Source organism: Bos mutus, chromosome 20 (assembly GCF_027580195.1).
Source record: "Bos mutus isolate GX-2022 chromosome 20, NWIPB_WYAK_1.1, whole genome shotgun sequence".
Lineage (NCBI taxonomy): Eukaryota > Metazoa > Chordata > Mammalia > Artiodactyla > Bovidae > Bos > Bos mutus.
In genome coordinates, this window is record NC_091636.1 from 41846504 (window position 1) to 41872078 (window position 25575).

Below are 25575 nucleotides of genomic sequence, written 5' to 3' on the forward strand. Positions count from 1 at the left end.
CTGCTTCTCCTCCTGAGTCATTCAGTGGTCATCCATAGCATATGCTCCACTCTGCAAGGGTGGGGCTTCCAAGTGTGGCTGGGAAGAAGCAGCATGTCAGGCTCTCAGGGGCAATCTCCAGCCAATAAAGAAGAGGAAATCAGTGGAGAAATATGTAAGCTTCTCCATCTCTCAGTGGACAATTCTTGGCAGCACCTTAGAGTGAATTCAGCTCTTGTTGATTGTAGCAGTAATCCTCTCTTTGATGTATTTTTTACTGACTTTTCTTCTTTCTCTATCTCATTTTCCCCATGCCCTCTCTTCCTGACATCACCTCCCCAATAAACTACATGCCCTGTAATCCTTGCTTCCAGTTCTGCTTTTGTGGGAACCTGAACTGAAAGAGATGGCTATGGAATGTTGACCCTCGAGAATGGGACTAGAGAATTTGCTCCTTCTTGATGCTAGGAGGCCTCGAGAGCCTCACTGCTGGCCTGAGGAGTTCAGCTCAGTTCAGTTCAGTTCAGTTGCTCAGTTGCGTCCGACTCTTTGCAATGCCATGAGCTGCAGCACGCCAGGCCTCCTTGTCCATCACCAACTGTCGGAATCTACCCAAACCCATGTCCATTGAGTCGGAGATGCCATTGAACCATCTCATCCTCTGTCATCCTCTTCTCCTCCTGCCCTCAATCTTTCCCAGCATCAGGGTCTTTTAAAATGAGTCAGCCTTTTGCATCAGGTGGCCAAAGTATTGGAGTTTCAGCTTCAGCATCAGTCCTTCCAATGAATATTCAGGACTGATTTCCTTTAGGATGGACTGGTTGGATCTCCTTGCTGTCCAAGGGACTCTCAAAGAGTCTTCTCCAGCACCATAGTTCAAAAGCATCAATTCTTTGGCGCTCAGCTTTCTTTATAGTCCAACTCTCACATCCATACATGACTACTGGAAAAACCATAGATAGCCTTGACTAGATGGACCTTTGTTGACAAAGTAATGTCTCTGCTTTTTAATATGCTGTCTAGGTTGGTCATAACTTTCCTTCCAGGCCTGAGGAGGGACAGTGATAACCCACAGCATGCTGGAGCCATGGAGCATGCTAACACCTCTGATTGTTCAGGAAGAAACAGTTAGAAGGGACCAGGCTCGGGAGTACTGAGTAGCTCTTGAAAGTTATGGGGCAATGGTTTTATAAAGATTGTTAGAGGTGGCTGATGTCATTAACTCTCCTGGAAGCTCTGAAGAAAGATCTTGACATACCAGGGCAGCCAGCTCTCAACTCGGGGCATATCATGAGAGCCAGAAGGCTTTCATGGTGGATTTTAATTAGATGCTTACCTCTTGCAGCAGGAGGGCAGGCTCTGCTGAATATTAGCCTCAGAGTTTGACTACAAACATCCCAGAGCTACAATGGTCTTACATTTAGGTCTTTAATCCATTTTGAGTTAATCTTTGTGTATGACATAAGGTAGTGTTCTAATTTCATTCTTTTGCACATAGCTGTCCAGTTTTCCCAGCACCACTTATTGAAGAGGCCATCTTTGCCCCATTGTATATTCTTGCCTCCTTTGTCAAAAATAAGGTACCCATAGGTGCATGGGTTCATCTCTGGTTTCTCTATCTTATTCCACTGGTCTATATTTCTGTTTTTGTGCCAACGCCATTCTGTCTTGATGACTGTAGCTTTGTAGTGTAGTCTGAAGTCAGGAAGGTTGATTTCTCCAGCTCCATTCTTTTTCAAAGAATGCTTTGGCTATTCAGGGTCTTTTGTGTTTCCATATGAATTATGAAATTCTTTGTTCTAGTTCTGTGAAAAATGCCATTGCTAATTTGATAGGTATCACATTGAATCTGGTAGTATAATCATTTTCACATTATTGATTCTTCCTACCCAGGAACATGGAATATCTCTCCGTTTATGTCATCTTTGATTTCTTATAATCAGTGCCTTATAATTTTCTGTATACATGTCTTTTGTCTCCTTAGGTAAGCTTTTTCCTAGATATTTTATTCCTTTTGTTGCAGTGGTGAATGGGATTGATTCCTTAATTTTTCTGATTTTTCATTGTTAATATATAGGAATGCAAGTGATTTCTGAGTATTGACCTTGTATCCTGTGACTTCTGAATTCACTGATTAGCTCTAGTAATTTTGTTGTTTCTTTTGGGTTTTCTATGTATAGTATCATGTCATCTGTAAACAGTGAGAGTTTACTTTTTTTCCCATCTGGATTCCTTTTTTCTTCTCTAATGGCTGGAGCTAGGACTTCCAAAACTATGTTAAATAATAGTGGTGAGAGCAGACACCCTTGTCTTGTTCCTGATTTTAGAGGGAATTCTTTCAGTTTTTTCACCATTGAGAATAATGTTTGCTGTGGGCTTCTTATATGTGGCCTTTACTAGTTGAGGTAGATTCTTTCTATGCCCATTTTGAAGCATTTTTATCATAAATGGACGCTGAACTTTGTTGAAGGCTTTTTCTGCATCTATTGAGATGAGCATATGGTTTTTATCTTTCAATTTATTAATATGGTGTATCATGCTGATTGATTTGTGCGTATTGAAGAATCCTTGCATCCCTGGAATAAACCTGACTTGAATATGGTGTATGAGCTTTTTATTGTGTTGTTCAATTCTGTTTGCCAGAATTTTGTTGAGGATTTTTGCATCTATGTTCATCAGTGATATTGACCTGTAACAAACTACATGGATTTTTATGTCATGTTGACACCAGCATTGTGGAACATGGTTATCAGGTTTATCTATAGAGAACAGATCACAGAGAAGCTGGAAAACTGACATGACTGCCTTTCCTTTGTTTATAACTAAGTTATTCTATGGACACAATCATTATAGACTACAGGTATTATCTTGTAGTTCTTTTGGGCTCAGGTATTTAACACACCCAATCCTTGGTAAATGTTTGTTCCTATATCAATACCTGTTTTGTTCAATTTGCTCTCAAAGATGGCATGCTTACAACCTGATAAGAGGCATTCCCCCTTTCTCTAATGATTCCACTTCCCTTAACCTCCCACAAGTGGAGGCTGCTCTGTCAAAAGGCTGAGGCCCAGAGGAAGGGAATGTTTGTGGATGGTTTAGAAACGACAGTGAACTGCTTGGAGATACTCTACTCCCACCTCCCTGTCATGCCCTGGTTGGTTCATGAGGGGTTTTGGAATTCTCCAGGCAATACTGGAGTGGGTTGCCATTTCCTTCTCCAGGGGATCTTCCTGACCTAAGGATCGAACCCAGGTCTCCTGCGTTGCAGGCAGAATCTTTGCCATCTTAGCCAGCAGGGAAGCCCCTTATAAATAAACAAACAAGCAATGTCAAAAGTGGCCCTATGAAGGTAACTTATAAGTGGTGGGGGGTAGCAACTTCCAAACATAGTCTCCATCACAGTTTTATCTCCACAGATTCTAGCTTTATCTACCAGCAGCAGAAGGGATAGGGTAGAGGGAGACTGCAGCAGGCTTTTATATCCCAGACCCTCTTAAGTGCACAAGTTTTACAATTGTGAATAAAAGGATGCTTGTACCAATTCAAGACAACAGTTTTAAGTATCTCTGCTTAAAGCCCTCTGTTACTTTTTTCCTTATGGGCAAGGACCTGCCTTCTTTGAATAAAGAAAGTGAAATTCCACTATTCACAGGAATACAGTGGAAGCTAACGTGGGGTTTAAATAGACCAGGGTTTAGGAGGCATGAGAAGAGCAGTTGAGACCTGGAATAGCTCTCACAGAATACTCTAAATAGGATTGGATTTGCCAATAAAAGCCAGTTTGCTGAATGGCTCTTGTGCTAAGGGCTTTATACGTGTTATTTCTCACAATATCACTGTAAAGGGGAAGCTGAGGCTGAGGTCATACAGCTGGAAGAAGGGGGCACTGGAGCCAGGCAGACACCCTCAGAAGCTCACACTCCTACCACGATGCTCTGTTTCAGTCATGACACTTCTTGTCTTGACCTTGGCATGATTCACATCAACTAGGGTGGTAAGGCTTCTAAACAGTGCTGATGCCTGATCAGTGAGCTTCAGAGATCTGCTTGCTGGTGAAGGCTGTCTGAAGTTACAGACATGGTAGGAATGCTGGAGCTGAAGGCTGGCTGCCTAGTCAAAAAGGAAGGTCTTTGACAGAAGTGAAACTGTATAGCCTCAGCCTTTGAAACGTGCTCTTGCTTCTGAATCATAGGAACTGAACTCACAAGATACTAATGTACAGAATGCCAGCTTACTACTCTGTAATGATAAGCTACACCCTTCCAGTGAGTGCCCAGAGTGTTCACCGTTCAGAGAATTCTCTCCTAAGAATTACAGTCCACAGAAACCTTTGTAGTCACTCTAACTTCATTTGTTGAACTCAAATGAGAATAAAGGAAAAGAAGGCACTGATGTTTGGAATTCCATGAGGGCAGCTAGATCTACAAAACCACAGAGGTGGTCCAGGACCAGTTAGTTCACAAACAAGCATTTCAAGAGAGTGCTGCAATGCAGGACTACCAGGTGGTACAGTACAGTCCCATAGTTAGTATTTTCACACATGATCCTCAGGTATCTTGAGCATTTCTGAAAGATGTTTAACAAAAATTTCCTGTTTTATGAAAATGCTTTCTATTAAGTTCGGTAAATGAGAAATCTTATACTAAGAAATATACTATAAACTATTTTCAGTGTGATGCATATACTGTCAGCAATCTGGGGCCACTACTACTAAAATGAAGATTTGGAGAGAAGATCATATAACAAGTGAAGGCCTTTGACTAAGAGTTTCCCGGGAACCTAGAAGACAAAGATAAGATGTCTACAAAAAAATTTCTAGATTAAAAAAAATTTCCCCCTAGATACTGAGAAATATATACTTGTCAGTTACCAAAGTTATGGCCTAATCTAATATTTAAGTCACATTTTTCAAAAAGCTGCTCAAAATCCCATGCTTGAGTGATATTTGTACATAATTCAAAGCACTGTACTGTGGTATTCCTCATTGGTACTTAGAATAGAAATGATGGATGTCTTGATAAACTAAGTACCTTCCTATTTGAAATGTGCAGAGACATAATTTACTAAGTCGGTTCCACTTAACAAGTAGGAACTGAATTTTATTCTTCAAAGAGAATTACAGAGCATGAAAACAATGTGAATGTTCTTAAAAAGGAAACTGATGCCCTTTCATTCTACCTGAATTAAAAACAATGACGAACTTCATCTGAGTTCATAGGACCCATAATAAATGACTATTAAACCAGACTTACAAGATCAATGCTAGGAACACCCCAAGACCAAATACGATTAATTAGTTCTATAGTTTGGTTTTAAATCTTTAAAATCTTAACATACTTTTTAATTTATTTTAGCAGGCAAAATAATTTACTTATAAAAGCAACCTCACTTACAGAACTATAATAAAATTTTTTCAACACTGAAAAATAAATAGCACTTTTTGCAATTCTGATTTTACAGGGAAATTACACTTCCTGGCATACAATGTTCTATCAAAATGGAAGGCTAAATCACTTTGCTTTGCTTTTCACACAGAAATAAGCACTTACACTTATCAGTCTTGGGAAATCAACTTAGGGACAAGAAAGGTTTGCTGTAAAATACAATCATTGGAAAAAGGGGATCTGGTGCCATCTACTGACTGGCAATGGCAACATGACCTTGGGTATTAAGTCAGGAAACACTAATTTCAGCTACATGCAACCCAAAAGAAACACCTGTGCAAGTCCTGAAAGATACGTGCAAAAATTAAAACGACTGCTGTGCTAAAAAAGTGAGGACTGAATGGGTTTTTTTTTCTTTAAATGACATCCTACTTTTTAAAGGAAACCAAGAAGGCAGTTTAAAAATGATTACTGAACATGAGGAATACTGAAGAGAGGAAGACATTGGCAAATTATGTAAACAAAAAGTTTCATGATCAAGAGTACCTTAGGTAGGCTCTCTTACTTATGGAGAGGCAGGTGGAAGGCAGTTACATCCTTGGGTATTTATGATATCAGAATCAAGGACTCAAGTTTTTCCCTACTATTTACATAAAAAGCTGGTTTATTTGAAAAAATTATCAACCAAGACTGCCCATGAAGTGGCATTTAGGAACTATAAGGATATTTGACTCCCATACTCACCATCTGGAGGAATAAAAACCCTGGGGGATTTTATTGATTAGCAAAGAAAAGTTACTTTTTGTTTAATTGAATTTACTCAAATAGACCTCCTTAATACCAACAATGTTGAAAGCATTCTGTAAAAGCTGGGCCAGATCCTGGAAACACTCACAGGCTGTCAAGTTTATCTATTTACTTTTTTTCGGTAGTAGCTTGAGAATGTTACCTTCCTGTAAGGCCAGGATGCCCTGAGTACTAATAGTACACTTAAACATGTTTGTGGTTCTCCTTTCTTTCATAACATGTCTCACAATCCTTAATATGTTTCTTAGCTGTCCACCAGGAGGGCAGGGGCCTTGTCTATTCTGTTTGTAACCATATAATCAGCACTAAATTATGACCAGCACATGTATGAGTTCAAAAAATGTCCGTTGGCTGAATGAATGAATAAATGAATGAATGAATCTCATATAGTCCAACCGACCTAAGCAGAAGAGGGGAAAAGAGGAAAAACCCATCACAAAAGTGAAGATGACAGTGATGGATAGGAAGAAAGATGAGCATCAGATCCATCACTTGGGGGTAAGCTTGATGCCAAAAAAATTTGCCATCATTCAACAACTGGTGATATCTGTTTGGAGATTCAAAATACCTGAAAAATTTTAAATGGAAAGTTATTCAATACTATTAAGGTATTCTCTGGAAGACTCATTTGAAAATCAGTTAATGAAAACCCTGTTACTCCGTCAAGCTGTAACAGGAGCCTAGTGCTGTGATGCTTCAAGGTGCAGTAGACTCTGCTGAATACATCAGGTGAATGTCTAGAGCCCCGTAGAGGGAGCGCAGCACACTGAGGACTTTTTCTTGAATGGTTTCAACTTGCTCAGAAGGACAGTAATCATCCAGACTTGACCTGGAACCAAGAAAAGAAAGAGAAAGGAAAGAAAAGAAAAATATACATAAGTAGAATGAGATCATACTGGGCAGTGAGGAAAAGCCTGTGTGTATTGAATTCAATGTAAAGTAAAAATGAAGCTGTATTCAATTCTGGAATAATAATAGTTGAAAGCTACTAAACCTTTACTATATGTCAGGTGCATTACATGTTTTATGTTCTTTAACCTTCTCAGCAACTCTATGAAATAGATATCTTTACCATCCCTTTAAAGGAGTCAAACAGAGAAGGATTAACCTGCATGGGTCACATACTGTATGTGCTGGTGATGGGATTCAACACCATAAAGCACATTTCCAAAGCCCCAGTGCTTAATACGAGGCCCTTGTTTCCATGTGAGGGAGACGTTGCTTGGGAACACTGGTGCTAATTATGTTAGTGACTGGGCATCATGTTTCACGTTCTTTTATTATGTCTACAAACAGGAAAGAAATTATGAGGGTAGAGGCTTTCCAAATGATAAAAGGGTTCTGCCTCTATAAATAATCTGCTCACCACACAAGTGTACAAGATCATCCAAAATGAAATGTGCGGATGTGCTGGTGTTGGGATTAGTCTCCTAGGTAGTATTAAGGAGGAAAGAGCAAAGAGGTATGGGGCAGGAATCTGTATTTTGAGTCTTTCTAGAATCACTGACTACAATTTGGGTGGCACCAGCCAGTAACAATGCTGTTGACAATTTTAGTTGAGTTAGTATCTAAAATGATTTCATAGTGCCTCCTGGTTCTAGACTAGGGTGAGGAAAGCCATTGGAAATTTCACTAGATTGGAAAATGGCATGGGAATGTTTATAGAAGGAAATGAAATTAGTTATCTAGCCTACTCCTTATTCAAGTATTTTAGACCTAAAGAAATAATCTGTAAGACTTCTGATGAGCTCATTTCATTCTATGGTGATTAGACTATATCTGAGGCTTGACGTAAACATGTAACACATGATAAATGACACAGAGCAATTTTAAATTAAATAATGTCTAACATATACATATGGATAAAGACCTTGAAGAAAGCATGATATGTAAAAGCTTAACTTATTAGCCTTAACAAACAGGGACACTTTGATGCTTTCACACAGATTTCTGGCTTCTTGAAAACAGTATTAGAGTAGCTCCTGATGGGAGCAACCCCCAGGAAGGAGTTTTGGAAATCTGCAGGTACATTTTTGTCACAATAACAATTAGGAGAGAGGGTCTGCATATTGTGAGTGTTTGCAATATGTAGGATACTACTGCAATATGAATATGAATTTTCCTGTGTCCTGCAGTTTCCAAAGTCCATGGAGCATTTAAATAAGTGAAAAATTTGGTTTTAATTTTTTGAGCCTATTTTTAATAGTTTTCTACAAATAGTCTTCTGTATTTTTGAAATGGATTAAACTAAATTTTCCAGGAATGCAGATACTCTGTGAACTGAGGGAAGATTAGACTTTAAGTTCAGAACTTTATCAAGAGCTTGCTATGACTAGAATAACCATGTTCCTATAGTAGTGCTATTCACGGTATGTGGGCAACACAACTGGCTGGATCTGTCTGCATTTTTAACTGTTACATTTAGTGACTCTTTGTAAAAATTCCAGTTTGGCATGGCATTTTAATATGTATTATTTTATCATCAATTACTCTCCTTTCTCCTTTGTGCTATTATTTTTTTGGTGTGCGTATATATTTAATGTATATTTAAATTATATGTGTAGGTAGGTTATTGCTATAAACTAAAATGTTTATGTGCCCCCAAAATTCCTGTGTTGAAATCTAATTCCAATGTGATGATATTTGGAGGTGGGGGGGTCTTTGGAAGTGATCAAGTCAGAGGGTGGAGTCCTCATGAATGAGATTAATACCTTTATTAAAGAGACTCCAGGGAGCATCTTCACCCCTTCCTTCTATGTGAGGTTACAGAGAGAAGATGGCTGTCTATGAATCAGGAAGCAGGTCCTCACCAGACAGTGATTCTGCTGGTACTCTCATCTTGGACTTCCTAGTCTACAGGACTGTGAGAAATATCCATTGTTTATAAGCTATTTGGTCTAAGGTATTTTTGTTATTGCAGCCGGAACGGACTAAGACAATTACATCATCCACACATTGTACATGCTATCTAAATATATTTAAGTTATATGTGTATGTGAAAGAAAGAAAGTGTAAGTCGCTCAGTTGTGTCCGACTCTTTGCAACCCCATAGACTGTATGGTACATGGAATTCTCTAGGCCACAATACTGGAGTAGCCTTTCCCTTCTCCAGGGGATCTTCCCAATCTAGGGATTATACCCAGGTCTCTGGCATTGCAGGCGGATTCTTTACCAGCTGAGCCACAAGGGAAGCCCAAGAATACTGGAGTGGGTAGCCTGTCCCTTCTCCAGCAGATCTTCCTGACCCACGAATCAAACTCCTGCATTGAAGGCAGATTCTTTACCAACTGAGCTATGAGGGAAGCCCTATGTGTATGTAGATTAGATTATTTATGAATTCATTATGAATGGTAAAGAGAGTCACAAAAAAGTTGTCATAAAATAAGTAACTATAACTTGCCTGAACATTTAAAGTATTATTTTAGAAACAGTTCCATGAAGAATGAGGCCAAAGATTAATACAGAAATTTTTATTAAGCTGCTATAACTATTCAGCACATTTATACATTCAAATGTAAAACATGGCAGCAGCTAAATATTTATCTGTAGCACACAGATATTGGAATTTCTTATGTTCAACTGAATAACATCACCAACTTCAAAGACAAGATAATAGGAATTGTATGCTGTTTGCCAGCCACCACCAATAGGAAAAAGAAAATATAACACCTGAATTTTGAGCTGAGTAGGTAAAAAGTTGGTAAGAACTATTGTATTAGTAATCATTAGATTCATCTATGGAGACTTAAATTTCCTACTGCCACTGTAACAAATCACTACAAACTTAGTGACTTAAAGTAAAACAAATTCATCATCTTATAATTCTGTTGGAGGTCAGATGTCCTAAAACAAAGGTGCTGGCAGGGCTGTATTTCTTCTCTAGGCTCTAGGGAAAGAATCTGCTTCCCTGCCTCTCCAGCTTCCAGAGGCTTCCTGCACTCTTCAGTTCAAACCCCATCTTCAAAGTCCACAGTCTAGCATCCTCTATTCTCTCATTCTGACCTTCCTGTCTCCCTCCTATTCAGACCTTTGTGATTACACTAGGCTCACCCAGATAATCCAGGATAATCATTTCATTTTCAAGATCCTTAAGTTAATCGTATCTGTAAAGTCCCCTTTGCCATATAAGGCATCATATTCCTAAGTGCTGGAGATTAGGACGTGGACATATTTGGTGGGCCATTATTCAAGCTACTGCACTTACCTTGCAATTGTCACTAGAGTAGGTTTTGGGAAATTTTTTAGAACAGTATGCAAAGACTGAATAAGATGTTCAATTTCTTGTTCTGTGCTGATATGGTGAGGGAGTTCTGAATAATCACAGGTTAGACCAGCCTGGTGAACCTGAAAATAAGACAATTAAAAATTACATGGTAATGTTGTTGTCTTTAGAAGACTCGTTAACCATTAATGGCCTTGATGACTAAATTTTTAATATTTTTGTGGATTAGGATTGCTTTTTCCTTAACAATTTCCATGCCACAGAAGTTATCTGTTCTCTGATGTTTTGGAAGAACTGGCCTGTACACCTGTTTGGGCCTGATGCCTTTTCTAGGAACAATTTTAAAATTTATTTTATAATTGTAGATTCACTCTGTTTCTGTCTTTACTTGAGTCTATTTTGACAATTTACATTTTCTATCAAGTTATTCATTTTACTTAGATTTTAAAAGTCTATACATAGTATTCTCACATTTCCTTTCTTTCAAGAAATTATTTTACTTTTTAAATACATCCAACAAGTACTACATTTAAAGCTTCAAGAGGATACAAGATGAAAGTCTTTCTCCTACCTTACTGAACCTATTGTTTCGAGTTTCTATGCTTTATGTATAACCATATATACTGATATACATGTGTTTTAAATGTAAATGACTGGTGTTTCAGTCTTAGCACTAAATTAAATATGCCTGAAAGCAAGAAATGGCCCACAGGCTGACATTTTGCAGCCCCTGCTTTAAACTTTTAAAAAGTGGAATTCAAATGTATTATAGTTTTGTCTAGGGTACATAAGTGCAAAGCATGGGAAAAACCCACTAATTTACTATATTACTGGAGGCTCTGGATACACATCAAAGATTTAACTGGCAATGATTGGTCAATACACTAAAAAGAGAGACTTTACATGTTCTTTTCTACTAAAATGATCAAAATACTTAGTGTTCTAATCCTGCAGCTATGGGTATATCACATCTGGCTACATAATCTGCTACCAGGCCTATGCCATCCTTTTTCTCAACAAACAGTATACAAAACTCTTGCCCCCTCACCAGAAAATTCAGATGCAAAGTAATGACTAAAGTAGACCTTCATGAAGATACTTTCAGTAATATCATATGAGCTCAAAGCACTTTTAAACCCTGAGTCTTCTATCATTTTTAAAGTTTGCCATTAAAAAAAAAGGGCGAGCTTTGAGTTAGCTCTGATTTAACCAAATAGTCTTTTGCTGGTATTTTCTATTCCTACAAAACTAGCATTAAATCAATCCATAAACTTCAGTTCAAATAAGGTGGTTTGATTATATACCACAACTAAACAAAACACTAAAGTAAAACCACAATTTATTAAATAAACACTACAAGTAAAAGAAGCAGAACTGGTGGTCTCAGCTCTGGCACAAAATTTGAGAAAAGGGGACCTGAATTTCAAATGGGAAAATTTATACTCAGATATTGCAAAATGATATAAAAATAAAGAAATTATCATTAAGGGCATCTTCTTTTAAAATAGTATTCAGATTTGCTGTGCAAACAAAGTTATACAGCTAATATAGTTAAGATGTGCTGGCCACAATGCCTTCTTTTGTCTGTTTGGTTTTTTAACCAGAAAAGTTTTCAGAGAGGAAAGAAAGAAATGTGAAAGGAGCATAAAAATGAACAAATAAAGAATGAGCAAATTTAGAAACTGTATACTTTCTTTTCTCTGGCAAAGGGATATCTGATCATAGACAAAATTAAAAAGTCCACAGCATCACTTTTCAGCCTTTTGGCTAAGATCAAGTGTAAAAAGTCAACAGCACTTTTACTTCGTATATAAAATTAGCAAAAGCATGTTTTTCCTGGAAAGCTTTTCCAGTATTCTTACTTCTAAAAAGTATATATTTTTTCCACAAAAAAAATATCCATTCATACTTTCCAGGAATACAAATAAAAGTGAATCACTTTAACAGAGGGCACATTTTTCTAGCCACAAAAGTACCTTTCTTAAAGGGTCAATTTTATACTTCAATATAAACATTTACCATTTCATAGTCCGGTGCTTCCATCCGTTTTTTCAAACTCTGTACCAGTGGAACTAGTAATTCCATTCTGGAAAAAAGAATCCCTCAATTAAACATTACACCACCTCAAAACTAAAATGACAGTAGCAAATGATACATTACCCTTAAAATTTACCATTAACAATAAGTTTTATATGATGTTTTGGAAATGAAAGATAAGAGTTGTTCAAATATCATCTTAAAATATTAAGAAATAAATGTTCCCTGCTGTTTTCTTACTTAAAAGATTACAGACTGTAATAAAGATTGAAAATTAACACTCAAGAAACTTGAGATTTTCCTCTTTAAGAACGAAAACTCTACCATGACTTAATTATTTTGATCAGCAGTAAGTGTTTAGCGTACCATGATGAAGAGTTTCCCAAAAACTGAGAAAAAAATGCAGGACATATTTATTCACATATACAATTATAACTGGTAAAGTTCTATACCATTTGATATAATAACAATGGTGCTTTTAAGTTATTTAATATAGGTGGAACTGTTTGGAAGCCTTGATTAATTAATGTTTCGAGTATTTTAACGCCTCCTCTACCAATACCCACTCATCTGTTGGGAGGGAAAAAGTAAACAAAAATGGAGGTATGGAGGCCTGTCTACCCACTGATCCTGTTACTTCTTCCTTCTTATTAACGACACTTTCTGGGGTTCTGGACCCTAGTCACCCACCTCTTCTACTTCCTTAGGAACAGTGAAGACTTGTTCATGCTGAGGGTATGACCCTTTTGGGGGCATGCTAAGTTTGGGGAGACTTTTCTTACTATCTTACTTTTCCTTTGTTTTTTCTTCAGGTCTGTAACAGAACTGCCTGCAGGTGGTGAAGAGCTAAGCGTGCTCAGCAGATGGGTGGGTTTCAGTGGAAGGTGGCTCCATCTGTGGGCTAGATTCAGGATTCTAAAGTTGTCTATTTTGTTTGATTTAAGCTTAAGTTTGGCTTGAGACTTCACAAAATCACAAAACAGTAGGTACACAAAATATTTCTGGGGAGAATCATGTTCTGAGACTTATTTCTATCTCTCCCTCTTCCAACATAATTTCAAAGAGGGGCAATGATTTTTAGATCTAGTTCCCTCTACTAAAGAGAAAAACTAAAAAAAAAAAATAAATAAATAAAGAGAAAAAACTAACTTGTGTTAAAGTGCCTAATTAGTAGTTACTGATAGGATTAATATTATGATGGTTTATTCTTCTATACCACTGCTTTCCTTAATGACAATAAAGTTCTATGATATTTATATTTCAGGGATGTTTCTGAACACTTTATTTTAAAGTGAAAACTGCACTGAATATTTTGAATAGGTAATACACATAGCGAAAGATACGAATTTTTAAAAAGCAATTTATCTAGCAAATTTAGCAATATATCTAGGACTAAAATACAGTAGAGTTGAAGAAAAAAAATATTTGAGAGTCTTACCCAGGGTTTGAAGCCCATTTCTGTACAGTTTCTTCATCATCACCATCACACAAATCAGCAAAAGCAGCTTCTAAATCTTCTAATTGATGAATTCGATTATCAACACAATCTACCAAATCTTCCTTTAAGCACATTGAAAAGCTGAGATTATATAGTTACTTTCAAAAAATAAGTGAAATCCCATTACAATGGAAATTTCAATTCAATCAGTTAACACATGATTTTCAAGTAGTAACCATGGGTTTCCCCAAGAAACACATATCAAGATTTGGGGCCGTTGTTTGAGAGTACTCTAATATCATCTAAGATATTATTAGCTATGTGATAGATTGTTGTTGTTTAGTCACCAAGTTGCATCCAGCTCTTTTGTCACGCCCTGGACTGTAGCCAGCCAGGTTCCTCTGTCCATGGGATTTCCCAGGCAAGAATACTGGAGTGGGTTGCCGTTCCCTTCTCCAGGGGATCTTGTGGACCCAGGGATCAAACCTGTGTCTCCTGCATTGGCAGGCAGATTCTTTACCGCTAAAGGGAAGCCCTTTAGACAAGCCCAAAAGAAACGAAGGATACCTCTGTCAGGTTGCTTCCAGGCTTTTTAAATTGGTACAGCTCTTGTAAGATTTTGTACTCCTCCTGGAAACCAAAACAAAGAATCAATATAGAAGAAAAAAGATTAATTTTTCAATGATATACTTTAAGTAAAAAATGACACTGATACAAGAATATCTTAGATAATCATTTAAAGGTAAGTCTGGGAAATCAGGGAATAATGTAATTCATTATTTCATTGTAAATATTATCCCTTCTTTAGGGTAACTATTCATCTGGGCATGATAACAATGTATAAATATTAATTATGGAAGACTTAATGGCCAATAGGTAATGAATGAAAATGTTTCTAATACTGTTCTACTCTATAAATGGATACATCCTAACATCTAAACAGATTTTAGCTATGTATAGGAAATACAATCATTTCTCAGCCTTTTGGCTAAGATCAAGTGTACAGGAAATATATGTATCTTTGTAACAACAAAACAAAACTCTCCACATTCACTTTGAGGTCCATTCCCTAGCCACAGGAGAGAAGGCTAGAGTACAAACAGATACAATGGGAGGATTTTGCAGGAGAATGTCTGTCCTCATTTAGCACATCCAGGCAGCCCCATTAGAGGCAGGTCTACCTGGCCCCATTTAGGAGCATTGTCAGGAAGGGTCTATAGGCAAGATCTAAAATTCCTTAAGCACAGTGCTGTGCACGATCCTCATACAACAATTCTGTGACTGGGTATGATTATTATTTTGATTTTATACTTGAAGAAACCATGGATCCGAAAGGTTAAGTAACTTTTCCAAGGTCATGCAGCTAATAAGCAGTACAAGTAACAAACAGAACTTAGATCTTTCTGACTACCAAACATGTTCTTTAAAAAAAATAGCTATTGTAAGTATAATACATGCTCTTCAAAAAGTTGAAAAGCACCAAAGGGTGTAAAGGACACAAAATTCCCACTTTCCCAGGTTTCCTTATAGCCCTGGAAAAGAAGTAACTGCCATTAAGTCACTTACGTAACCTTTTAGAAATTCCCATTACAAATATTTGGTGCGTATACTTGTAGGATAAATTCATAAAGTCAGGTTTTTTAGCTTCCAGGTATGCCCATTCTCATGTTTTCTAAACATCTCTAAAGTCATTTTATAATTCTGAACGCTGGAAGTTATAGTTACTGGTACATTCACAATAGCAGGAAAGAAACAGAGGGCAATTTTTCTCTCTTATTTGCAAGTTGGGAGGGCACTCAAGGTCCCCCTACTCTTGCTCCAGGTTACACTACAGTTGCCCTCTGAACAACATGGGTTTGAAACACACAGGACCATTTATACATGGATATTTTTCAGTATAGAGGAAAAGATTTTTGAGCTTCACAACGATTTGAAAAAAAATCTGCAGATCAACTGTACAGCCTAGAAATATTGCAAAAATTAAGAAAAAGTTAGGTATGTCATGAATGAATAAAATGTATGTAGATACTAACCTATCCTTACATAGGCATAAGATGAATGATATTTAATATAAAATTACTAATATGTTAGTTTTCCTATCGCTTTATAACTTGGCTTTCAAAGAATTACATTTTAAGGAATACATGCCTCTCTAACTAGAGAAACTGCATATCGACTTATCACAGGTAAGTGGTATTGAAAACTATATAACAACATTTCTAATACTGTATTATGAATATGACTATAATATGCTGTAAAATTTTTATAATGATTCATTCATTAGTGTACAGACTAGGCTACCATGAAGTAACTGTATTGATTATATTAGGCTACATAAAATAATCACATTGCTGCTTCCTTGTTATCAATGCATGAATCACTGTAACTGTAAATAAATGACTTCATCACATCTTTTCATCTTTGACATCTGGTGTTAGTAATATATGTAGCAGTGTTTCATATCATATGAGACACTGATATAGGTTCATCTTTAAACACGACATAGATGTATAGTACTGATAAATACAGTACAGTACTAGAAATGTATTTTCCTTATGATTTTCTCAACCTTTTCTCTACCTTAAGAATACAGTATATGATACATATAATATACAAAATATGTGTTAATTTACTGTTTACATTATTAATAAGGCTCTGATCATTAGCAAGCTATCAGTTATATTTGGGGGAAGTCAAAAGTTATATCTGGATTTTGATTGCACATTTTTAAAACACCACATTTACCTGAGTGAACATTTCTTTGAAGGGATTCTTGACTGAAAAAAAATCTAAGTCAATATCTAAAACAAATGCATCCCTTTTCTCTAAAATTTCCAGAATCTCTCTGGTGCTAACTGCAGTCTGGCATTCGTGGCTTTCAGAAGAACATGATGGTTGTAGGCAAGTGTGGTCCCTTGTCTGTGTCACTGTGTCCTTTCCCAGTCCTTCTGAACAAGAGTCACCATTAGCAGAGGCAGTGTTCTCTGAGTCCTCCAGGGCTAGCTTTGGCTTCTTAGCAGAAGACGCTGCATCATTCTCTCCTTGACTGTGACAGAGTTTATAAGGTTTTACCATAATTACATCCAATTGTAAAGGTTTTGGGTTCTCCAGCAGGTCTTCAGTTACATAAAGACCATCACTTAGGAAGTAATGATCTGTACTTGTAACCCTGGATTAAAGGAAAAAAATTACTTTCAAGACAAATGGACAAATTAGCTGGCAACATATAGACTTTCAGAAATACAAAAAAGGACATACTTGACAAAAACTGACAGCTGTCTCTAATATTTGTAATTTCTGGGAACAGGGTTCTCAAATTTCTAGCTAGGCACACAACTGCCCAAAGACCGTATTTTGTAGCCTATTGTGCAGCTAGGTGGCTTAGATGGTAAAGAATCTGCCTGCAATGTGGGAGACCCGGGTTTGATCCCTGGGTCAGGGTTTGATCCCCTGGATTAGGAAACGCCAACCCACTCCAGTATTCTTGCTTGGAAAACTCCACGACAGTATAGTCCATGGGGTCGCAAAGAGTTGGGCACAACTGAGGCGACTGAGCACGCACTCACACCATCGTTCAGCTAGGTGTGGCCAGCTGACTCAGTTCTGCTTGAAAGTCGTGAGTGGAAGAGAAGCGTGGAGAGCATTGCCACGTGAACACGGTGGCAGCAAACCCCACCTGGACTCTGAGTTCAGAGGCCACACTCTACAGAAGGTGGAGCAAAAAGACAGAAATTATTTGGGGTTTAACTGAAGGGCTGCCGTAGTGGCCCTGGACTGCACATGGTAAACTCTAACTGGAGAAAAGAAATGAAAGATCCTGTTTAGCCAGTGCTTTAGATCTCTGTCACACCAGCTGGAACTGCATCCAAAAAAATCACTTAAGAGAAAAATTATACCTGGGAATAATATCTTTTGGTAGAAACTCCCTCTGACATATTTCAAAGCTTTATTAAATTTCAAATAACTGTAATATTTTAATATGTAAAGCAACTTAAAAAAATCTTGTGCAGCATTTTACAAGTTACAGATTGTTGATTTTAGACATAACAGCATGTTCTTAGCTTTGCAACTGCACTATGCCTTCGTAAGTACTTTGAACAGTGACACCAAATGGTTCTTCTGGGGTAGGACCTATCCAATTTAGAATGATGGTATTAATATTTATTTCTCATCCACCCCTCTTCAGCATATACTGCCTTATATTTAAAAAGATATAACTTCCTAAAAAAAAATAACGACATAATAAAACCAATATTCAAGCTTATTAATAACTGTACCGCCCTAAGATTCCCAGGTGGCACTAGCAGGAAAAGAACACGCCTGCCAATGCAGGAGCCATAAGACACATGGGTTCGATCCCTGAGTTGGAAGGATCCCCTAGAGAAGGGCATGGCAACCCACTTCAGTATTCTTATCTGGAGAATCCCTTGGACAGAGGAGCCTGGTGGGCTATAGTCCATAGGGCTGCAAAGAGTTGGACACGACCAAGGTGATTTAGCACACATGCACCACCCTAAGAAAGACCAATGCTGTATCCACCAACCTAAATGGGTATTTTTCTTTAATAAGGAATATCTTACTTTGCTCATCACACACATACATCTCAGGCTGCATACCTGTATGTGTGTCTCTTCCATACATTTTTACTTGCAGGATTAACTAAAATCATGATAATCAACATCATCCTAATATTATTGTTACACATTGAATTTCAAATGTCTGTTTCAGATTGCTGAGATTTGACTTTGCAGAAACCTGTTACAGGTTAAATAAGGCCTACTCACTGAAGTACTCAATAAAAACCCTAACACTATTTCATATAAGCCAGTATTATATATAACTTTTATTATCAATATCACTAAGAATAAATCAGATAAATAAATCAAATAAAAAGTATCATTTTCATTGAGAAAGCCTGCATTTCATTTTCAATGTATTACCATTTCCTCCTACTATCCTCTAGGTTCTAGAAGTTATGATTCCACTGCTTAAAACATTCACTCCATAACAAGAGAATTTAGAAAGCCAAGAACATTCTGGTATTTCTAAAGATATTACAGTATCACAAGAAACACAAAACACTGGTTGAACAGCTTACACAACAGAAATAGTTGTGCATATAACTCAAGTCAAAGGATGCTGTTATTTAATTTAGATTAAATAATTATCGAAAGCTAATCATATTGATAAAATTAAAATGCTGAATCGACTTTTAAGCCATTGAATGTAAGAAATCAAAGTGAGATTAATTTTGCTTTTTCAATGCTAATTGTTAAATTCAGCCAACAACATGTACATTGGAAGGAACTAATAAAATGTATTATTAAATACATTTCTATAAGGTACACCAATGATTTAATGGAGTTAGTTATCAACAGAGCCAGGGTTCCAGAGGATGAAGATCATTTTATTCAAAAATCAACTTGACCAGCAACAAAATATGAACGGTGTGTGAAAAAGAGACTGGAAAACTTGTTCCTGGTGTTTCGAGAACTCTTTTTGGAAAAGTTGTGGGCTAATCTGACCCCAATTGTTTGTAGAGATGCTTATAAGTTATTACAGGGATTCCAAAACGAGATAGAAGTATCCACTCCCTTTCATACACATGAATATGAGGAAATTACCTGATTGTTGTGGTAGAAGTGTCTTTGCCTACTAAAAAGTGATGCCTGCCCTCTCTGATTTGCTGAGCCCATGTGGGATGAAGCCATACTACATGAGAAAAATGGCCAGCATAAACTGCAGGCATAATCCAATTCTCAATACTTAATTCTCTGGAAAAGAAACAGAGAGGAAGCATAAAAACTATTAGTGAGTGGGTTTTTCCAAATGTAATTTCATTCATAAGAATATTTTAAGATAGCAGGTTTCAAAGCGTGGTCCAAGGGCCCTTGCAGGGTTTCCTGGACCTTTTCAGTGTGACCACTAGACCAAACTATTTTCCTAATAACACCAAGGCATTACTTCTCTTTTTCACTGTATTGACATATATGCTGACAGTACAAAACAATGGTGGTTGATGTTCTAAGATTAATCAAGGCAAAGGCACCAAACTCTACTAGCTGTCACTGTACTCATCAATACCAAGCACCAGTGCCCCACATTCCCATCCAGTTTTGCATGAGCATGTCTTTCATGATTTTATTAAATCTTGATCCTGAGCATACATTTTAAAGTAATCTGTGTGCCAAAACAGGAAGAACACTGAAAGCACTTCTGCAATATACTTTGAAGTACCATGGTTGTCTCAAGGGAAAGCACTTGTAAGTGAATTGCAAGCTGAACACCATTTTTCTTGCAAGGAAGACTGATTGATAAACCACAGTTGATCAGGCTTGAATGTGAATTGCTGGATTCTACACTTCAACTAAGCTTTAAGGAATGAACATTTGTGAAGTTTTGGTACAGTATTAAAGAATATTCACAATTAGCTGGGCTTCCCTGGTGGCTCAGATGGTAAAGAATCTGCCTGCAATTCGGGAGACCTGGGTTCGATCCCTGGGTTGGGAAGATCCCCTGGAGGAGGGCATGGCAGCCCACTCCAGTATTCTTGCCTGGAGAATCCCCATGGACAGAGAGCTTGGCAGGCTACAGTCCACGGGGTTGCAAAGAGTCGGACACGCCTGAGCAACTAAACACACACAACAGCTGGAAAGGCTATCAAAATACTTGTGAATTTTCTTCATACACTTCCACCAAAACAATATATGGTAACAGACTGAATGCAGAATCTTGAGTATTTAGCTGTTTTCTATAAAGGCAAGTATTAAAAAGATCTGCAAACTATGGCTGATTAATGTTGAAGTGTGACAGAAAACAACAAAATTCTATAAAGCAATTATCCTTCAATTAAAAAATAAATAAATTTTAAAAATTATTAAAAAAAAGATTTGCAAAAATTTAGTTACCCTGATCGCTTTTGCTTTAGAAAATATGTTTGTCTTTCATAAAAATATTTATGCTAACATATAAAGGTCTATTATTTTGAAATGAATTAACATTAAAAAATATTTTTATTTATTTATTTATTATTTATTTAGTTGCAGCATGTAGGATCTAGCTCCCTGACTAAGGATCAAACTTGGCCTCCTGCATTGGGAGTTCAGAGTCTTAGCCACTGGATCACAGGGAAGTCCCATGGAATAAATATTTTAGATGTCTCAGTTTGAATTTCAATATGGTAAATATCACTAAATATACCCCACATAAAAAAAACTCAAGAATTTTTAAGGGTATACAGAAATCCTGACATTAAAGGTTTTAAAACTACTATTTTATGACTAACTGTATGGTCATCATAACTGCTTCATAATTTTTTTCAATTTATAAAATATAAAACCTCTAAATATAGAAGAGAGTAAGGACAATGGTAGGGCTACCACATTTCTTTAGAGATGAATGTTCTGAGCCAGTTTTAGAGTCAACTAAAAGAAATGTAGTAGGTTAAAATTAATTCACACAAGCATCGATATTTTAGTTTTATATTATAACAAGAGAATAACTGCTATGTAATTTTTTATTTTGTAGGAGTAGGCTACACTGTAATAAACACATCAGTAAAAAGACAATGACAGGATTTCAGGGAACTTTATCATTGAAGAGTGCTTAGTAAGTCACCATTCAGTGACTATGGTTTTATATAACCGAAAGTCAACAGGATTTGTGACCTGAAAATAAAATAAATTGGGAGGTTGGAGGGATTCAATACTGGAAGAAAGGATACACAAATTTAAGATGCGTTGCATATACGATTATTGAACTATGAGTTCAAGACACATTTTCCTAGGCCTCCATATCAGACTTTTAAAGGGGAGAAGAGAGAATTAGCCCAGATAATTTCTAAAGTCTTCTACTTTTAAAAATCTATATTCTAAAGCAAAGATTGGCAAACAGTGGTTGGGGCACCTGTTTTTCCAAATAAAGTTTTATTGGAACACAGCCACTGACACTTGTTTACACAGTGTTTACAGTTAGCTGCAACAGACACCATATGGTCAGCAAGCCTAAAATATTTACTATCTGGGGAGCAAGGAAAGAGTGAAATGTATAGAGACAGTAGCATGGAAACTTAGATTACCATACATAAAATAGAGAGCCAATAGAAATTTGCTGTATGACTCACGGAACTCAAACAGTAGCTCTGTGATAATCTAGAAGGGTGGGATGGGGAGGGAGATGGGACAGAGGTTTAAGAGGGAGGGGACATATGCATACCTATGGCAGATTCATGCTGATGTTTGGCAGAAACCAACAAAATTCTGTAAAGCAATTATCCTTCAATTAAAAAAAAATTAAAAAATATTTACTATCTGGATTGTTGAGAAAGTTTGTCCATACTTGTTCTAAATAAAATAAAAAAGGTAAACAAAGCAAAAGCAAAACTCACAAGCTTAGCAAAAACTATTTCTCTTAACTGCTTATCATTCTATTGCAAAGTGTATTTCAGACACATAAAAAGGTCATTAACAAAATCACGTATTACCCGAAAAGTGTTTCCTTATCAAATACAGTGTCAGCTGGCATATCCACAGGAATAAGGAGGTCTGGATGTGAATCGAAATGCACAAAACTTATATTACTTGCAGGAAGATGCTTTGAGCCAATGGCCCGATATATAAAGGGCAGAACCTGTAAAAGATAATGTACACATTCAGAATTGGCACTGAAATCATGAGTATATACTCAACTGCAGGCTGAAAAACAAGGCTAAACATAACTTCAAAAAATTTGAAGCACATCAAGTTGTGAATAAAAAAAGCAAGAGAGTTCCAGAAAAATAACTTCTGCTTTATTGACTACGCCAAAGCCTTTGACTGTGTGGATCACAATAAACTGTGGAAAATTCTTCAAGAGATGGGAATACCAGACCACCTTACCTGCCTCCTGAGAAATCTGTAGGCAGGTCAAGAAGCTAATCCCAAAGAAAGGCAATGCCAAAGAATGCTCAAACTACTGCACAATTGCACTCATCTCACACACTAGTAAAGTAATGCTCAAAATTCTCCAAGCCAGGCTTCAGCAATATGTGAACCGTGAACTTCCAGATGTTCAAGCTGGTTTTAGAAAAGGCAGAGGAACCACAGATCAAATTGCCAACATCCACTGGATCATCGAAAAAGCAAGAGAGTTCCAGAAAAACATCTATTTCTGCTTTATTGACTATGCCAAAGCCTTTGACTGTGTGGATCACAATAAACTGTGGAAAATTCTGAAAGAGATGGGACTACCAGACCACCTGACCTGCCTCTTGAGAAACCTATATGCAGGTCAGGAAACAACAGTTAGAACTGGACATGGAACAACAGACTGGTTCCAAATAGGAAAAGGAGTACGTCAAGGCTGTATATTGTCACACTGCTTATTTAACTTCTATGCAGAGTACATCATGAGAAACGGTGGGCTGGAAGAAGTACAAGCTGGAATCAAGATTGGCTGGAAGAAGTACAAGCTGGAATCAAGATTGCCAGGAGAAATATCAATAACCTCAGATATGCAGACGACATCACCCTTATGGCAGAAAGTGAAGAGGAACTAAAAAGCCTCTTGATAAAAGTGAAAGAGGAGAGTGAAAAAGTTGGCTTAGAGCTCAACATTCAGAAAACTAAGACCATGGCATCTGGTCCCACCATTTCATGGGAAATAGATGGGGAAACAGTGTCAGACTTTATTTTTCTGGGCTCCAAAATCACTGCAGATGGTGACTGCAGCCATGAAATTAAAAGACGCTTACTCCTTGGAAGGAAAGTTATGACCAACCTAGACAGCATTTTAAAAAGCAGAGACATTACTTTGCCAACAAAGGTCCATCTAGTCAAGGCTATGGTTTTTCCAGTGGTCATGTATGGATGTGAGAGTTGGACTGTGAAGAAAGCTGAGTGCCGAAGAATTGATGCTTTTGAACTGTGGTGTTGGACAAGACTCTTGAGAGTCCCTTGGACTGCAAGGAGATCCAACCAGTCCATCCTAAAGGAGATGAGTCCTGGGTATTCACTGGAAGGACTGATGCTGAAGCTGAAACTCCAATACTTTGGCCACCTCATGGGAAGAGTTGACTCATTGGAAAAGGCCCCGATGCTGGGAGGGATTGGGGGCAAGAGGAGAAGGGGACGACAGAGGATGAGATGGCTGGATGGCATCACCGATTCGATGGACATGAGTTTGGGTAAGCTCCGGGAGTTGGTGATGGACAGGGAAGACTGGTGCACTTCAGTCCATGGGGTTGCAAAGAGTCGAAGAAGACTGAGTGACTGAACTGAACTGAAGTCGTGAAGAAGTAGGAAAATATGAAATGTCATTGCAGATGATTTAGACAATCAGCTCAAGCTTTATTTTTTTCCTCAAAACTTCCAATGGGCATCTCTTGTTGGCATGTTGCCCCCATCATAAACTCAAGAACAATGTGAGGAAACAGACAAGCTCTGGTACTCAAGGAAAGAAACGAAGAAACAATTGCTTGTTAATACACACTCTGGTATAAAAGATGTGTTCAAGCTACCCTGGGTCTCTGCGTCTTTCTCACACCTTTCGGATGCTGGTTGCTGGGCTAGGTCCTCTGTATGGCTCTTTGTTTCGTTACAGTCTCTAGAGTTCTAAGTTAAGATTGAATCTGAAAGCACCACCTACCCCATGCTTGCTCTCAGACTCATGCACACTATCTCTAGGTCCTGAGAAACCAAATTTCCTTCCTATTATCTTTATTCATCCGCACATCTGGAATCGGCCTCTTCCTCTTTAACATCCACAGAATTCCTAAGGATTATTAAAGCTATCAAAAACAGAGAGTCTTCGATCACGGCACTCTCGCAGGCTTTCAGAAATCTAGATGTGGGCACCATTTTAGCTATTCTAAAGTAGCACTACTACAAAAACAGAAAAATATCTTTATAGCGTCGTGTTAAAAGATTCATGCACACCCTGCTGCTGCTGCTGTGCTGCTAAGTCGCGTCAGTCGTCTCCGACTGACCATAGACGGACCCATACACTGCAGCCCACACTACTCACACAATAATACTAACGGCTCTAAGAGCTACTCTGTACCCATTTCACAGATGACAGTGCATATTCTCAACAGAAGCCTCCCACCGACACCACAGAATTGTGAAGGGGAGGCCGGGAGACAGCAGGAAGCCTTAGTTTTGAGCAGGTTAAGGACTCGAGTTACTGCAGTTCCGACTGCCCGCGTTCGAATCCCGAAGCCACTCGTTGGCCGTGGGATTTTGGGCAAACCGCGAAGGTTCAGTGAGTTGCCGGGCTCGTAGTAAGCGCCGCATTAACGTCGAAGCCTATTCTTCCAAGGTCGCTGTCCTGGTGTTTTCCCCACAGCAATGCAACTCGCTCGGATCTCTCTCTGGCCTCCAGGCTCCGCCGCCGCCTCAGTCCTCGCGCGACCCTGCCCCAGCACCCGTCAGCCGCCCGCTCACCTCCTGATGATCCTCCACCACCCACACCGGGAGCTCTGAATAGCGCCGGAGCCGGGCGCGCTGTCCCCCGGATTCACTCATGGTTTCGCGCGCGTGAGTCCCAAAAATTCGGAGCCGAGGTTCCCTCAAGAGCCTGAGCTGCGGCCCGCCTCCTCCCCCGGGAGTAATCGCGCGCTCACCCGGTTGTGGTTTCGGATTGGAGGAGGTAAGGGGCAGGAGGCGGGCGCCAGAGACTCCAGAAAACCGATTGGCTTAGATGTCCATCGTTCTTATTGAAGCACCAATCAC

General features: G+C 38.1%; 1 protein-coding gene across 2 annotated transcripts; it reads right to left on the reverse strand.

The window, feature by feature from the left end:
- Positions 1 to 5722: 5722 nt before the first annotated feature.
- On the reverse strand, positions 5723 to 25442 carry C20H5orf22 (chromosome 20 C5orf22 homolog). 2 transcript variants are annotated; one of them, XM_005887866.3, is made up of 9 exons: positions 25288 to 25442; positions 22350 to 22495; positions 19492 to 19641; positions 16613 to 17036; positions 14435 to 14497; positions 13868 to 13989; positions 12412 to 12478; positions 10375 to 10514; positions 5723 to 6999 (listed from the first exon to the last, which is right to left on the reverse strand). In XM_005887866.3, exons 1-9 carry the CDS (start codon positions 25366 to 25368, stop codon positions 6867 to 6869), a joined length of 1326 nt encoding a protein of 441 aa, XP_005887928.1. In that variant the 5' UTR covers positions 25369 to 25442; the 3' UTR covers positions 5723 to 6866. The 2 variants fall into 2 exon arrangements, with proteins under 2 accessions (XP_005887928.1, XP_070213783.1); XM_070357682.1 differs by lacking the exon at positions 25288 to 25442 and adding an exon at positions 22082 to 22141 and having other exon boundaries at positions 22350 to 22451.
- Positions 25443 to 25575: the final 133 nt, after the last annotated feature.

What these genes read in the sequence shown, in the direction of transcription:
- C20H5orf22 (XM_005887866.3), bottom strand. Translation starts at nt 25,368, where the DNA reads ATGAGTGAATCCGGGGGACAGCGCGCCCGGCTCCGGCGCTATTCAGAG. An exon ending in CTGGAAGCAACCTGACAGAG is followed by an intron (nt 13,990 to 14,434) that starts GTATCCTTCGTT and finishes ATGTGCTTAAAG; the next exon opens with GAAGATTTGGTAGATTGTGT. An exon ending in ACTCTAGTGACAATTGCAAG is followed by an intron (nt 7,000 to 10,374) that starts GTAAGTGCAGTA and finishes TCTTGGTTCCAG; the next exon opens with GTCAAGTCTGGATGATTACT.